Source organism: Lonchura striata, chromosome 31 (genome assembly GCF_050655825.1).
Source record: "Lonchura striata isolate lonStrDom1 chromosome 31, ASM5065582v1, whole genome shotgun sequence".
In the NCBI taxonomy this organism is placed as follows: Eukaryota; Metazoa; Chordata; class Aves; order Passeriformes; family Estrildidae; genus Lonchura; species Lonchura striata.
The window spans coordinates 4776463-4790367 of NC_140733.1; the positions used below are offsets into that span (position 1 = coordinate 4776463).

Below are 13905 nucleotides of genomic sequence, written 5' to 3' on the forward strand. Positions count from 1 at the left end.
CAAATCTGCACCCCAAAAACCAGACCCTGGGTGACCCCAAATCATCACCCCAAAAACCCCAAACGCTCCTGAGGGACCCCTGGGTGCCCCAAATCAGCACCCCAAAACCCCTAAAAACCCCAAATCGGCACCCCAAAAACCCCAAACATCCCTGAGGGACCCCAAATCAGCACCCCAAAAACCCCAAACCCCCTCAGGGCCCCCCCAAATCTCCCCTGGCCCCCCGGGGCCCCCCCAAACCCTCGGGGTGCCAAAATCGGGGTTGGGGGTCCCTGACCCCCGCGGGTCGGAGCCGCCCCCCAAAATTCTCCCCGGGGCTCCTGGGGACCCCCAAACCCCGCTCCCACTTTTGGGGGTCCCGCACCCCGGGCTGCGCCCCCAAAGCTGCAGCTGAATGTCTGGAACCCCAAACTGGGCACCCCCGAACCCCAAAAACCCGAACCCCAAAATCCCCAACCCGGGGACCCCCGAACCCCCAAACCCCAAACTGGGGGTCCCAAACCCCAAAATCCCCAACCCGGGGACCCCTAAACCCTGGGGACCCCCGAACCCCAAAATCCCCAACCCGGGGACCTCCTAACTCCAAAATCCCCAAAGTGGGGATCCCCCAAACCCCAAACTGGGGACTGGAAACCCCAAAATCCCCACGCCGGGGACCCCCAAATCCCTGAGGACCCCAAAACTCTGGAATCCCAAAGTGGGGATCCCCCGAACCCCAAACTCGGGGTCCCAAACCCCAAAATTCCCATCCGGGTACCCCCAAACCCCAAAATCCCCAAACTGGGGACCCCAAAATTCTGAAACCCCCAAACTGGGTGACCCCAAAATCCCCATTTCGGGGACCCCTGGGTACATCTGGACCCCAAAACCCCAAACCGGGGATCTCCTGAACCCCAAAATCCCCAAAGTGGGGATCCCCCGAACCCCAAACTCGGGGTCCCAAAACCCAAAATCCGCAATATGGGGGTCCCCCAAACTCTGGGTACCCCCGAACCCCAAAATCTCCAAACTCTGGGGACCCCCCAAACCCCAAAATCCCCAACCCGGGGACGCCAAAACTCTGAAATCTCCAAACTGGGGATTCCCCGAACCCCAAAATCCCCAAAATGGGGGTTCCAAACCCCAAAATTTCCCATTTCGGGGACCCCTGGGTACCCCTGAACCCCAAAACCCCCAAACCGGGGATCTCCCGAACCCCAAAATCCCCAAAATGGGGGTCCCAAACCCCAAAATCCCCAACCCGGGGACCCCCAAACCCCTGGGGACCCCAAAACCCCCAAGCTGGGGACCCCCCGAACCCCCAAATCCGCAAACTGGGGACCCCCAAACCTCAAAATCCCCAAGCTGGGCACCCCCAAACCGGGGGTACCCCAAAAACCCAAAACCCCCAAACTGGGATTCCCGAACCCCAAAATCCCCAGCCCGGAGACCCCAAATCCCAAAATCCCCAAACTGGGGATCCCCGAACCCCAAAACCCCCAAATCGGGGGTCCACGAATCCCTGGGGACCCCAAAACCCCAAAACCATCAAACTGGGGACCCCCGAACCCCAAACTGGGGGTCCCAAACCCCAAAACCCCCAAACTGGGGGTCCCAAACCCCAAAATTCCCAACCCGGGGACCCCCAAACCCTGGGGACCCCAAAACTCTGACATCCCCAAACTGGGGGCCCCCCGAACCCCAAATTGGGGGTCCCAAACCCCAAAATCCCCAAACTGGGGACCCCAAACCCCAAAATCCCCAGGCTGGGCCCCCCAAACTCCTGGGGACCCGAAACCCCAAAATCCCCGAACCCCTGGGGACCCCAAAATCCCAAAACCCCCAACCTGGGGGTCCCAAACCCCAAATTCCCCATCCCGCGGACCCCAAACCCCCCTGACCCCTCCTGGGGGGCTGATTTGGGGTCCCTCCCCCCCCGAGACCCCCCGAACCCCCAAACCGGGGGGTCCCTCCCCCGTGCACCCCAAAACCCGGGGGGGGCCCGGGGGGGCAGAGCTCACCTGGCGCTCCGGGAGCCGCCGCCTCCGGGGGATTTTGGGGGATTTTGGGGATTTTGGGGGATTTTGGGGATTTTGGGGCGTTCCGGGTTTGGGGGTGCGGGGGGGCGGTAACGGCCCCCGGCTGCCCGGCGCTGATAAGGCCTTATCAGATTTTGGGGTGCCGGCGGTTGGGTTTGGGGGGGCCGGGCGGGGCCGGGGGCCTTTATCAGCCCCGGCCAGAGCGGGGGCAGGGCCAGGGCAGGGAGAGCACCCCAAAAATGGGGATGGCACCCCAAAAATGGGGATGGGACCCCAAAAACGGGGATGGAGCCCCGAAAATGGGGATGGAGCCCCAAAAACGGGGATGGGACCCCAAAAATGGGGATGGGACCCCAAAAATGGGGATGGAGCCCCGAAAATGGGGATGGCACCCCAAAAATGGGGATGGAGCCCCGAAAATGGGAGTGGAGCCCCGAAAATGGGGAATGGCACCCCAAAAATGGGGATGGCACCCCAAAAACGGGGATGGAGCCCCAAAAATGGGGATGGCACCCCAAAAACGGGGATGGAGCCCCAAAAATGGGGATGGGACCCCAAAAATGGGGATGGCACCCCGAAAATGGGGATGGGACCCCAAAAATGGGGATGGGACCCCGAAAATGGGGATGGCACCCCGAAAATGGGGAATGGCACCCCAAAAATGGGGATGGCACCCCAAAAATGGGGAATGGCACCCCGAAAATGGGGATGGGACCCCAAAAACGGGGATGGGACCCCAAAAATGGGGAATGGCACCCCAAAAATGGGGATGGGACCCCAAAAATGGGGATGGAGCCCCGAAAATGGGGATGGCACTGCAAAAATGGGGATGGCACCCCAAAAACGGGGATGGGACCCCAAAAATGGGGAATGGCACCCCGAAAATGGGGATGGGACCCCAAAAATGGGGATGGAGCCCCGAAAATGGGGATGGCACCCCAAAAACGGGGATGGCACCCCAAAAACGGGGATGGCACCCCAAAAATGGGGATGGGACCCCGAAAATGGGGATGGAGCCCCAAAAATGGGGAATGGCACCCGAAATTCAGAACTTCTGTCCCAAATCCGGTGCCCAACACCCCAAATTTCACCCCAAATTTCAGCCCAATTTCGGGCCCCAAAACCCCAAATTTCAGCCCAATTTTGGGCTTTTTTCAGCAGCAAAATGCGGATTTTGAACCCAAAATTTGATATTTTTCAGCCTCAATAGACCCAAAAAAGAGAATTTTTGAGGGAAAAATGGAGTTGTTAAATCCCAAATTTTGAATTTCAGGGTAAAATTTCAGGTTTTTAACCTAAAATTTGAGATTTTTGGACCAAAATTTTGGGTGAAATTCAGCGTTTTCAGGCAAAGTTTGGGATTTTTCAGCCTGAAATTCACCATTTTGTTATCAGAACGGGGATTTTCGGTTCAAACTTTATTTTTTTTTATTTTTTGGCAAAAAACTGGGGAATTTCGGCCCCAAATTTTACATTTTTAGGACACAAAATTGGGGTGAGCCGAGTCCCAAATCTGGGTGGTTTAACCCTAAAATAAGCCAATTTTAATTTGACCCAAAATTGCAAAATTCGGTCCCAATTCGACTTGGATTTTTTTTTTTTTTTTTGGTCTAAAATTCTGATTTTTTTGGGAGCAAAATTAATCCTTTAATTCCAAATTTGGCATTTTCAGCCCCCAAACTGGAGATTTTTCACCCAAAAATTGGAATTTTCAGCCCGGAATTTCAAGGATCAACGCCAAAAATCGCCTCAAAATTACAAATTTCAACCCAAAATTGACAATCTCCACCCAAATTTAGGACTCGGAACTCGTTGTTATTACATTTTTTAAATTTTTTAAAAATTAAGATTTTTTTTTTTTAATTATCTACATTTTTTTCTCAAGGAAAAGTGGGAAATTTTCACTCTAAAATGCGAATTTCGCAGCTAAAATCGGGGATTTTGTACCAAAAATCAGCAATTTCCACCCAAACCCGGCACATTTCCAGCCCCCAATTCCCAACGCCCAAAATTCCGATTTTTTTGGGCCCCTCGCCGCCGTTTTGGGCTCAAATCCGGCGCTTTTGGCTCCAAATCTTCGAGTTTGGGGTCCCCCCCCCAAACCCGGGGGGAAATTTGGGGTCCCCAATTTGGGGAGGGGTCCCGGGGACTCCTCGGGGACCCCAAAATTGGGAGGGGGCAGCGGTGGAGGGGAAGTGGGGGGGCCCCAATTTGGGGAGGGGTCGCAGGGCCCCAGGGTGGGTCCCCAAATTTGGGGAGGGGTCGCAGGGGCCTGGGGGGGGTTCCGCAATTTGGGGAGGGGTCTCAGGGAGCCACGGGGGGGGTTGAGGGGGTCAGTGGGGGTCCCCCAGGTTGGCGGGGTCAGTGGGGGTCCCGAATTTGGGGAGGGGTCCCAGGGGCCTAGGGGGGGTCAGTGGGGGTCCCCAAATTGGGGAGGGGTCACAGGGCCCAGGGGGGGGCGGTCCCCAAATTTGGGGAGGGGTCTCAGGGAGCCATGGGGGGTCCCCAAATTTGGGGAGGGGTCCCAGGGTCCTGGGGGGGCGTCAGTGGGGGTCCCCTAATTTGGGGGTCAGGGGGCGTCCCCAATTTGGGGAGGGGTCTCAGGAGCATGGGGGGGTCCCCAAATTTGGGGAGGGGTCCCAGGGGCCTAGGGGGGGTCAGTGGGGGTCCCCCAGTTTGGCGGGGTCGGGGGTGTCCCCAATTTGGGGAGGGGTCTCAGGGCCCCGGGGGGGGTGGGTCAGGGGGGATCAGTGGGGGTTCCCCAGTTTGGGGGGGTCAGTGGGGGTCCGGAATTTGGGGAGGGGTCCCAGGGGCCTAGGGAGGGTCAGTGGGGGTCCCGAATTTGGGGAGGGGTCCCAGGGGCCTAGGGAGGGACAGTGGGGGTCCCCAAATTGGGGAGGGGTCACAGGGCCCAGGGGGGGGGTCAGGGGGGGATCAGTGGGGGTCCCCCAGGTTGGGGTGGTCAGGGGGGGTCCCGGATTTGGGGAGGGGTCCCAGCGCCCCACGGGGGGTCCCGGATTTGGGGAGGGGTCCCAGCGCCCCGCGGGGGGGTCAGTGGGGGTCCCCCAGTTTGGCGGGGTCGGGGGGGTCCCGAATTTGGGGAGGGGTCCCAGGGGCCTAGGGATTGTCCCGGATTTGGGGAGGGGTCACAGGGGCCTAGGGGGGGTCAGTGGGGGTCCCCCAGTTTGGCGGGGTCGGGGGGGTCCCGGATTTGGGGAGGGGTCCCAGCGCCCCGCGGGGGGGTCCCGGATTTGGGGAGGGGTCCCAGCGCCCCGCGGGGGGGTCCCGGATTTGGGGAGGGGTCCCAGCGCCCCGCGGGGGGGCAGCTCCAGCGCCGCCTCCAGGCTGAACTCGGGGGGTCGCCGGGGCCCCCCCGGGGCCGGGGGGGGGCTCAGCTCGTGCGGCCCGAAGAAGAAGGGGTGCAGCAGGGCCTGGGGGCGGGGACCCCGAAACGTGACCCGGGACCCCAAACACAGCCTGGGACCCCCAAAATGTGACCCGGGACCCCCAAAACACAGCCTGGACCCCCCAAAACGTGACCCGGGACCCCCAAACACAGCCTGGAACCCCCAAACACAGCCTGGAACCCCCAAAACACACCCGGGACCCCCAAACACAGCCTGGACCCCCCAAATGTGACCCGGGACCCCAAAACCCAACCGGGACCCCCAAATGTGACCCGGGACCCCAAACACAGCCTGGAACCCCCAAACACAGCCTGGAACCCCCAAAACACACCCGGGACCCCCAAACACAGCCTGGACCCCCCAAATGTGACCCGGGACCCCAAAACCCAACCGGGACCCCCAAATGTGACCCGGGACCCCAAACACAGCCTGGAACCCCCAAACACAGCCTGGAACCCCCAAAACACACCCGGGACCCCCAAACACAGCCTGGACCCCCCAAATGTGACCCGGGACCCCAAAACCCAACCGGGACCCCCAAATGTGACCCGGGACCCCAAACACAGCCTGGAACCCCCAAAATGTGACCCGGGACCCCGAAACGTGACCCGGGACCCCCAAACACAGCCTGGAACCCCCAAACACACCCGGGACCCCAAAACGTGACCCGGGACCCCCAAACACAGCCTGGACCCCCCAAATGTGACCCGGGACCCCCAAAACACACCCGGGACCCCCCAAAAGACACCCGGGTCCCCAAAACACACCCGGGACCCCCAAACACAGCCTGGAACCCCCAAAACACACCCGGGACCCCCCAAAAACACCCGGGACCCCAAACGTGACCCGGGACCCCCCAAAACACACCCGGGACCCCAAAACGTGACCCGGGACCCCAAAACGTGACCCAGGACCCCCAAAACACACCCGGGACCCCCCAAATGTGACCCGGGACCCCCAAAACACACCCGGGACCCCCCCAAAACACACCCGGGACCCCCAAATGTGACCCGGGACCCCCAAACACACCCGGGACCCCGAAACGTGACCCGGGACCCCCCAAAACACACCCGGGACCCCCCCAAAATCCAACCGGGACCCCCAAAACCCAGTCCCTCCCAGTTCCCCCCAGTTCCCTCCCAGTTTTCCCAGTCCCTCCCAGTTTGGATCCAGGCTGTTCCCAGTTTGGATCCAGGATGTTCCCAGTTTGGATCCAGGCTGCTCCCAGTCCCCCCAGTTCTCCCAGTTTGGATCCAGGCTGTTCCCAGTTTGGATCCAGGATGTTCCCAGTTTGGATCCAGGCTGTTCCCAGTCCCCCCAGTTCTCCCAGTTTGGCTCCAGGCTGTTCCCAGTTTGGATCCAGGCTGTTCCCAGTTTGGATCCAGGCTGTTCCCAGTTTGGATCCAGGCTGCTCCCAGTCCCCCCAGTTCCCCCAGTTTGGCTGCAGGCTGTTCCCAGTTTGGATTCAGGCTGTTCCCAGTCCCCCCAGTTCTCCCAGTTTGGCTGCAGGCTGTTCCCAGTTTGGCTCCAGGCTGTTCCCAGTGCTCCCAGTCCCCCCAGTTCTCCCAGTTCGGATCCAGGCTGCTCCCAGTCCCCCCAGTTCCCCCAGTTTGGCTGCAGGCCGTTCCCAGTTTGCCCAGTCCCACCTGCTGGGCGCGGGGCCGCCGCCGGGGCCGGTAGCGCAGCAGCCGCTGCAGCAGATCCAGCGCAGCCGCGTCGGCGCCCGGCACCAGCAGCTGCAGCGGCGGCGGCGCCCGCGGCCGGAACCGCAGCTTGGGGAAATCGGGCAGCTCGGCCAGCTCCTGCGGGCACCGGGACCAGTATGGACCAGTACGGACCAGTATGGACCGGTATGGACCGGTATGGACCAGTATAAACCACTATGGACCAGTATGGACCAGTATGGACCAGTATAAACCAGTACAGAACCGCAGCTTGGGGAAATCGGGCAGCTCGGCCAGCTCCTGCAGGCACCGGGACCAGTATAAACCAGTATGGACCGGTATGGACCGGTATGGACCAGTATAAACCAGTACGGACCAGTATAAACCAGCGCAGGCCAGTAGGGGCCACTGCAGGCCGGTATGGACCAGTATAAACCACTATGGACCAGTATAAACCAGTACAGAACCGCAGCTTGGGGAAATCGGGCAGCTCGGCCAGCTCCTGCGGGCACCAGGACCAGTATAAACCAGTACGGACCAGTATGGACCAGTACAGACCAGTATAAACCAGTATGGACCGGTAGGGACCAGTATGGACCAGTATGGACCAGTATGGACTGGTATGGACCACCACAAACCACTATACACCAGTATAAACCAGTACAGAACTACAGCTTGGGGAAATCCAGCAGCTTGGCCAGCTCCTGCAGGCACAGCTACCAGTATAAACCAGTATGGACCAGTATAAACCAGTATAAACCAGTATGGACCAGTATAAACCAGTGCAGGCCAGTAGGGGCCACTGCAGGCCGGTATGGACCAGTATAGACCAGTATGGACTGGTATGGACCGGTATGGACCAGTGCGGGACAGTGTAAACCAGTGCTCCCAGTGCTCCCAGTTTGGTGTCATGCCGTTCCCAGTTCCCCCCAGTCCCCCCCAGTTCCCTCCCAGTTTGCCACAGTCCCTCCCAGTTTTCCCAGTTTGGTTTCAGGCTGTTCCCAGTTCATCCCAGTTTATCCCAGTTCCCTCCCAGTGCTCCCAGTTTGGTGTCAGGCCATTCCCAGTGCTCCCAGTTTGGTGCCAGGCCGTTCCCAGTCCCCCCCAGTTCCCTCCCAGTCCCTCCCAGTCCCTCCCAGTTCCCTCCCAGTCCCTCCCAGTCCCCCCCAGTTCCCTCCCAGTTCCCTCCCAGTCCCTCCCAGTCCCTCCCAGTCCCTCCCAGTTCCCTCCCAGTCCCTCCCAGTCCCCCCCAGTTCCCTCCCAGTTCCCTCCCAGTCCCTCCCAGTCCCCCCCAGTTCCCTCCCAGTTCCCTCCCAGTCCCCCCCAGTTCCCTCCCAGTCCCTCCCAGTCCCTCCCAATCCCCCCCAGTTCCCTCCCAGTTCCCTCCCAGTTCCCTCCCAGTTCCCTCCCAGTCCCTCCCAGTTCCCTCCCAGTTCCCTCCCAGTCCCTCCCAGTCCATCCCAGTCCCTCCCAGTCCCTCCCAATCCCCCCCAGTTCCCTCCCAGTTCCCTCCCAGTTCCCTCCCAGTCCCTCCCAGTCCCTCCCAGTCCCTCCCAGTCCATCCCAGTCCCCCCCAGTTCCCTCCCAGTCCCCTCCCAGTCCCCCCAGTCCCCCCAGTCCCCCCAGTTTGCCCAGTTTGCCCAGTACCGGCCAGTCGCGGGCCCGGGGCGTGCCCAGCGCCCGCAGGACGCGCCCGAGCTGCTCCAGGTCGCTCTCGCCGGGGAACAGCGGCGCCAGCGTCAGCAGCTCCCCGAAAATGCAGCCCACGGCCCTGGAACCCCAAAATCCGGGGGGTCCCCAAAACCCAGGGGCACCCCGAAATCCCATCGAGGGACCCCAAAATCCGGGGGGTCCCCAAAACCCAGGGGCACCCCAAAATCCCATCGAGGGACCCCAAAATCCGGGGGGTCCCCAAAACCCAGGGACACCCCGAAATCCCATTGAGGGACCCCAAAATTTCAGCGGGCACCCCTAAATTCCAGAAGAATCTCCAAAATCCAGGGGGGCACCCCAAAATCCCAGCGGGGGACCCCGAAATTCCAGGGGGATCCCCAAAACCCAGCGGGGCACCCCAAAACCCAAGGGAAGACCCCAAAATTCAGGGGGACACCCCAAAATCCCATGGAAACTCCCCAAAACCCAAGAGAACCCCCCAAAAAATCCAGGGGAACACCCAAAATTCCAGAGGGTTCCCCAAAATTCCAGGGGGGACCCCAAAACCCAGGGGGACCCCAAAATCCCATAGAGGGACCCTGAAATTCCAGCAGGCACTCCGAAATCCCAGTGGGGACCCCAAAATCCTAGTGGGCACCCCAAAATTCCAGAGGGATCCCCAAAATCCCATCGAGGGACCCCAAAATTCCATAAGGATCCCCAAAATTCCAGGGGAAACCCCGAAATCACATCAAGGGACCCCAAAATCCCAGTAGATCCCCAAAACCCAGGAGGACACCCCAAAATTCCAGCGGGGACCCCGAAATCCCAGAGGGTATCCCCAAAACCCAGGGGGGACCCCGAAATTCCAGCAGGACCCCAAAATCCCAGGGGAACCCCCCAAAATTCCAGAGGGACACCCAAAATCCCAGGGGGACACCCCAAAATCCCATCAAGGGACCCCAAAATTCCAGCGGGATCCCAAAATCCCAGGGGGATCCCCAAAACCCGGTGGAACACCCCAAAACCCAAGGGAACCCCCCAAAATTCACAGAGACACCCCAAAAAAACATGGGGAACCCCCCGAAAAAATGCAGGGGACCGCCCCAAAAATCCAGGGGGACACCCAAAACCCCAGCGGGGACCCCGAAATCTCAGGGGGACACCCCAAAATCCCGGGGGGGTCCCCAAAATCCATGGGGGGTCCCCAAAATCCCCGGGGGACACCCCAAAATCCCGGGGGGGGTTTCCCAAAATCGCGGTGGGGGTCCCCAAAATCCCAGGGGGACATCCAAAACCCCAGCGGGGTCCCCAAAATCCCAGGGTGTACACCCCAAAATCCCAGGGGGGTCCCCAAAATCCCAGGGGGACACCCCAAAATCCCAGGGGGGTCCCCAAAATCCCAGGGTGTACACCCCAAAATCCCAGGGGGACACCCCAAAATCCCGGGGGGTCCCCAAAATCCCAGGGGGACACCCCAAAATCCCAGGGTGCACACCCCAAAATCCCAGGGGGACACCCCAAAATCCCGGGGGGTCCCCAAAATCTGCACCCACCACAAATCCACGCCCTCGTCGTAGCGCCGGGCGCCGTAGAGCAGCTCGGGGGCTCGGTACCACCTGGAAAAGGGGGGTCGGGGGGGTCCCTCGGGTGTTTTGGGGACCCCCCCGGCAGGCCGGGAGGGGGGACACCCCAAAATCCCCCAAATCGCCCCAAAATGCGGTACCTGGTGGCCACCTGGGGGCTGTAGGGGCGCCCCGGGGTGGGGCTGAGCACCCGCGCCAGCCCAAAATCCGCCAGCTTGAGGCGGCCGGCGCGGTCCAGCAGCAGGTTGGCGGGTTTCAGGTCCTGCACCCCAAAATTCGGGCTCGGGGGGTCCCCAAAAATTCGGGGGACCCCCCCACAGTGCTCCCCGGATCGGCGACACCCCAAAAACGAGGGTGCCTGCCCAGGCGATGCGGTGCCAGCCTTGATTTTGGGGTGCAAAATCCCCCCCCCCAGCAGATGTTGGGGTCCCCCCCCGGGTGCCCACCGCGGTTTTGGGGTCCCCCAACCAATTTTTGGGGTCTTCAATCCCATTATTGGGGTCCCCCATTCCGGTTTTGGGGTACTCACTCCCATTTTTGGGTCCCCAGTCCCATATTTTGGGGTCCCAACTTTCATTTTTGGGGTCCACAATCCCATTTCTGGGGTCCCCAATCCCATTTTTGGGGTCCCCAATCCCAAATTTGGAGCCCCCAATCCCATTTTCGGGGTCCCCAAACCCATTTTTGGTGCCCCCAATCCCATTTTCGGGGTCCCCAAACCCATTTTTGGTGCCCCGATCCCATTTTTGGGTCCCCAATCCCATTTTTTGGGTCCCTGTTCACATTTTTGGGGTCTGTAACCCATTTTTTCGGGGTGCCCACTCCCACTTTTAGTGTCCCCATTCCCATCTTTGGGGTCCCCAATCCCATTTTTTATGTCCCCAATCCCGTTTTTGGGTCCCCAATCCCAAATTTGGAGCCCCCACTCCCATTTTTGGGGTCCCCAATCCCATTTTCGGGGTCCCACTCCCATTTTCGGGGTCCCCGATCTCGTTTTCGGGGTCCCACTCCCATTTTCGGGGTCTCACTCCCATTTTCGGGGTCCTTTATCCCATTTTCGGGGTCCCCACTCCCATTTTCGGGGTCCCCAATCCCGTTTTCGGGGTCCCCGATCCCATTTTCGGGGTCCCCGATCCCATTTTCGGGGTCCTTTATCCCATTTTCGGGGTCCCCAATCCCATTTTCGGGGTCCCCACTCCCATTTTCGGGGTCCCCGATCCCGTTTTCGGGGTCCCCAATCCCATTTTCGGGGTCCTTTATCCCGTTTTCGGGGTCCCCGATCCCATTTTGGGTTCCTTTATCCCATTTTCGGGGTCCCCAATCCCATTTTTTGTGTCCCCGATCCCGTTTTCGGGGTCCCCGATCCCGTTTTCGGGGTCCCCGATCCCATTTTCGGGGTCCTTTATCCCATTTTTTGTGTCCCCGATCCCGTTTTCGGGGTCCCCAATCCCATTTTCGGGGTCCCGGATCCCATTTTTTGTGTCCCCGATCCCATTTTCGGGGTCCCCACTCCCATTTTCGGGGTCCCCGATCCCGTTTTCGGGGTCCCCGATCCCCGTGCGGGCTCACCCGGTGCAGCAGGCGCTGCCCGTGCAGGTGTGCCAGCCCGCGCAGGGTCATGGCCAGCAGCGCCCGCACCCGCGCCGGGGGCAGCGGCGCCGGCGCCGCCCGCAGGAGCCCCCCAAGGTCGGCCACGAGCAGCTCCAGCGCCAGAACCACCGCGGGGCCCTGCGCGAAGGCGGCGCGGAGCCGGAGCACCTGCGGGACAGCCAGGGGACAGTGAGAGGGGACAGAGGGGACAGAGGGGACAGAGGGGACAGAGGGGACAGAGGGGACATCAGCGGGGACAGAGGGAACAGTGAGAGGGGACAGAGGGGACATCAGCGGGGACAGAGGGGACAGTGAGAGGGGACAGAGGGGACAGTGAGAGGGGACAGAGGGGACATCAGCGGGGACAGAGCCGGAGCACCTGCGGGACAGCAGGGACAGCCAGGGCACAGAGGGGACAGAGGGGACAGTGAGAGGGGACAGTGAGAGGGGACAGCCAGGGGACAGAGGGGACAGTGAGAGGGGACAGAGCGGGGACAGAGCTGGATCACCTGGGGGGACAGCGGGGACAGCCAGGGGACAGCCAGGGGACAGAGGGGACATCAGCGGGAATAGAGCCGGAGCACCTGTGGGACAGCGGGGACAGAGGGGACAGAGAGAGCGGACAGTGAGAGGGGACAGAGGGGACAGAGGGGACAGTGAGGGGACAGCGAGAGGGGACAGAGGGGACAGTGAGAGGGGACAGAGGGGACATCAGCGGGGACAGAGCCGGAGCACCTGCGGGACAGCGAGGGGACAGCCAGGGGACAGAGGGGACAGTGAGGGGACAACGGGGACGGTGACACCGGGAGCCGGCTCCGGTGGGGGAGGGGACACCGGGGGGTCAAGGGGACACCGGAGGTGGGGGGACACGGGGACATGGGGCAGGAACAGGGGTGGAGAAGAACCCGCAGAAGGGGGGGACCCTGAAATTGGGGGGGCAGGAGGGCGGGGACAGCACTGGGGATTTGGGGGGACTGGGAGGGAACTGGGAGGGGACTGGGAGAGGACTGGGAGCACTGGGAGTACTGGGAGGGACTGGGAGCACTGGGAGCCAAATTGGGAGCACTGGGAGCACTGGGAGGGGACTGGGAGCGCTGGGAGCACTGGGGGGGACTGGGAGGGACTGGAAGGGGACTGGGAGGGGACTGGGAGCGCTGGGAGCACTGGGGGGGACTGGGAGGGACTGGGGGGGGACTGGGAGGGACTGGGAGCACTGAGGGGGGACTGGGAGGGACTGGGAGCACTGGGAGCCAAACTGGGAGCACTGGGCCTGCCTCGCGCTCACTCACGTGCGGGTGCGCCTCCATCTCCCGCAGCGCTTTGATCTCCCGCAGCGTCTGCAGGGGCAGCCCCTCCTCGGGCCGCCGCAGCGGCACCTTCTTGAGCGCCACCAGCTCGCCGGTCTGGCGGGGGACAGGCGGCGGGTCAGCCAGGCCCCGCGGCGCCGCTGCCGCCCCCCGGTGCCCGCCGCACCTGCCGGTGCTTGGCCCGGAACACGACGCCGTGCGCGCCCTCGCCGATGCGGCCCAGCACCAGGTACTGCTCCATCCCGCCGGGCGCGCCCCGCCGCCGGCCCACACTGCCCCGCGCCGCCCGCCGCGCCGCGCCGCCATGGCAACAGGCCCCGCCCCCGGCGCCGCAGCCAATCGCCGCCCGCTCCGCGCGGTGAGGCCACGCCCCTGCGCAACCATCACCCCGGCAACAGGCCCCGCCCCCGGCAACAGCCAATCAACACATGCTCCGCGGGGTTAGACCCCGCCCCTTAGCAACCATCACCCTGGCAACAGGCCACGCCCCCCCGGTTGGCCCCAGCAACGCAGAGCGGCAACGAGGCCACGCCCATAGCAACAGAGTCACGCCTCTTAGCAACCAGGCCACGCCCCCCTCGGCATCCCCCGCTCCCCGGCAACCGCGCCCCGCCCTTGGCAACGGCCGCCCCGTCGCGCGCCGCCATTTGGCCGCGCTGCGCTCTGATTGGTCGGCGCCG

The 13905-nt window shown here is 62.0% G+C and overlaps 1 protein-coding gene across 4 annotated transcripts; it reads right to left on the bottom strand.

Annotated features, from left to right (window-relative positions):
* Window positions 1-5150: 5150 nt before the first annotated feature.
* Window positions 5151-13891, bottom strand: LOC144247935 (cyclin-dependent kinase 20-like). 4 transcript variants are annotated; one of them, XM_077789678.2, is made up of 8 exons: window positions 13392-13891; window positions 13208-13321; window positions 11898-12086; window positions 10469-10590; window positions 10299-10361; window positions 8737-8860; window positions 7072-7227; window positions 5151-5449 (listed from the first exon to the last, which is right to left on the bottom strand). In XM_077789678.2, the coding sequence occupies exons 1-8, from the start codon at window positions 13464-13466 to the stop codon at window positions 5165-5167; spliced, it is 1128 nt and encodes a 375-aa protein (XP_077645804.2). In that variant the 5' UTR covers window positions 13467-13891; the 3' UTR covers window positions 5151-5164. The 4 variants fall into 4 exon arrangements, with proteins under 4 accessions (XP_077645804.2, XP_085419912.1, XP_085419914.1 ...); XM_085563786.1 differs by having other exon boundaries at window positions 7072-7591; XM_085563788.1 differs by lacking the exon at window positions 10469-10590 and having other exon boundaries at window positions 5269-5449; window positions 7072-7591.
* Window positions 13892-13905: the final 14 nt, after the last annotated feature.

Excerpts from the sequence above, each read along its gene's own strand:
- LOC144247935 (XM_085563786.1), bottom strand. The coding sequence starts at position 13,466 with ATGGAGCAGTACCTGGTGCTGGGCCGCATCGGCGAGGGCGCGCACGGC. Across the intron at positions 10,591-11,897 it reads GGCAGCGCCTGCTGCACCGG|GACCTGAAACCCGCCAACCT; the intron begins GTGAGCCCGCAC and ends TTTGGGGTGCAG. Across the intron at positions 5,450-7,071 it reads GGCGGCCCCGCGCCCAGCAG|GCCCTGCTGCACCCCTTCTT; the intron begins GTGGGACTGGGC and ends CCCCGCCCCCAG.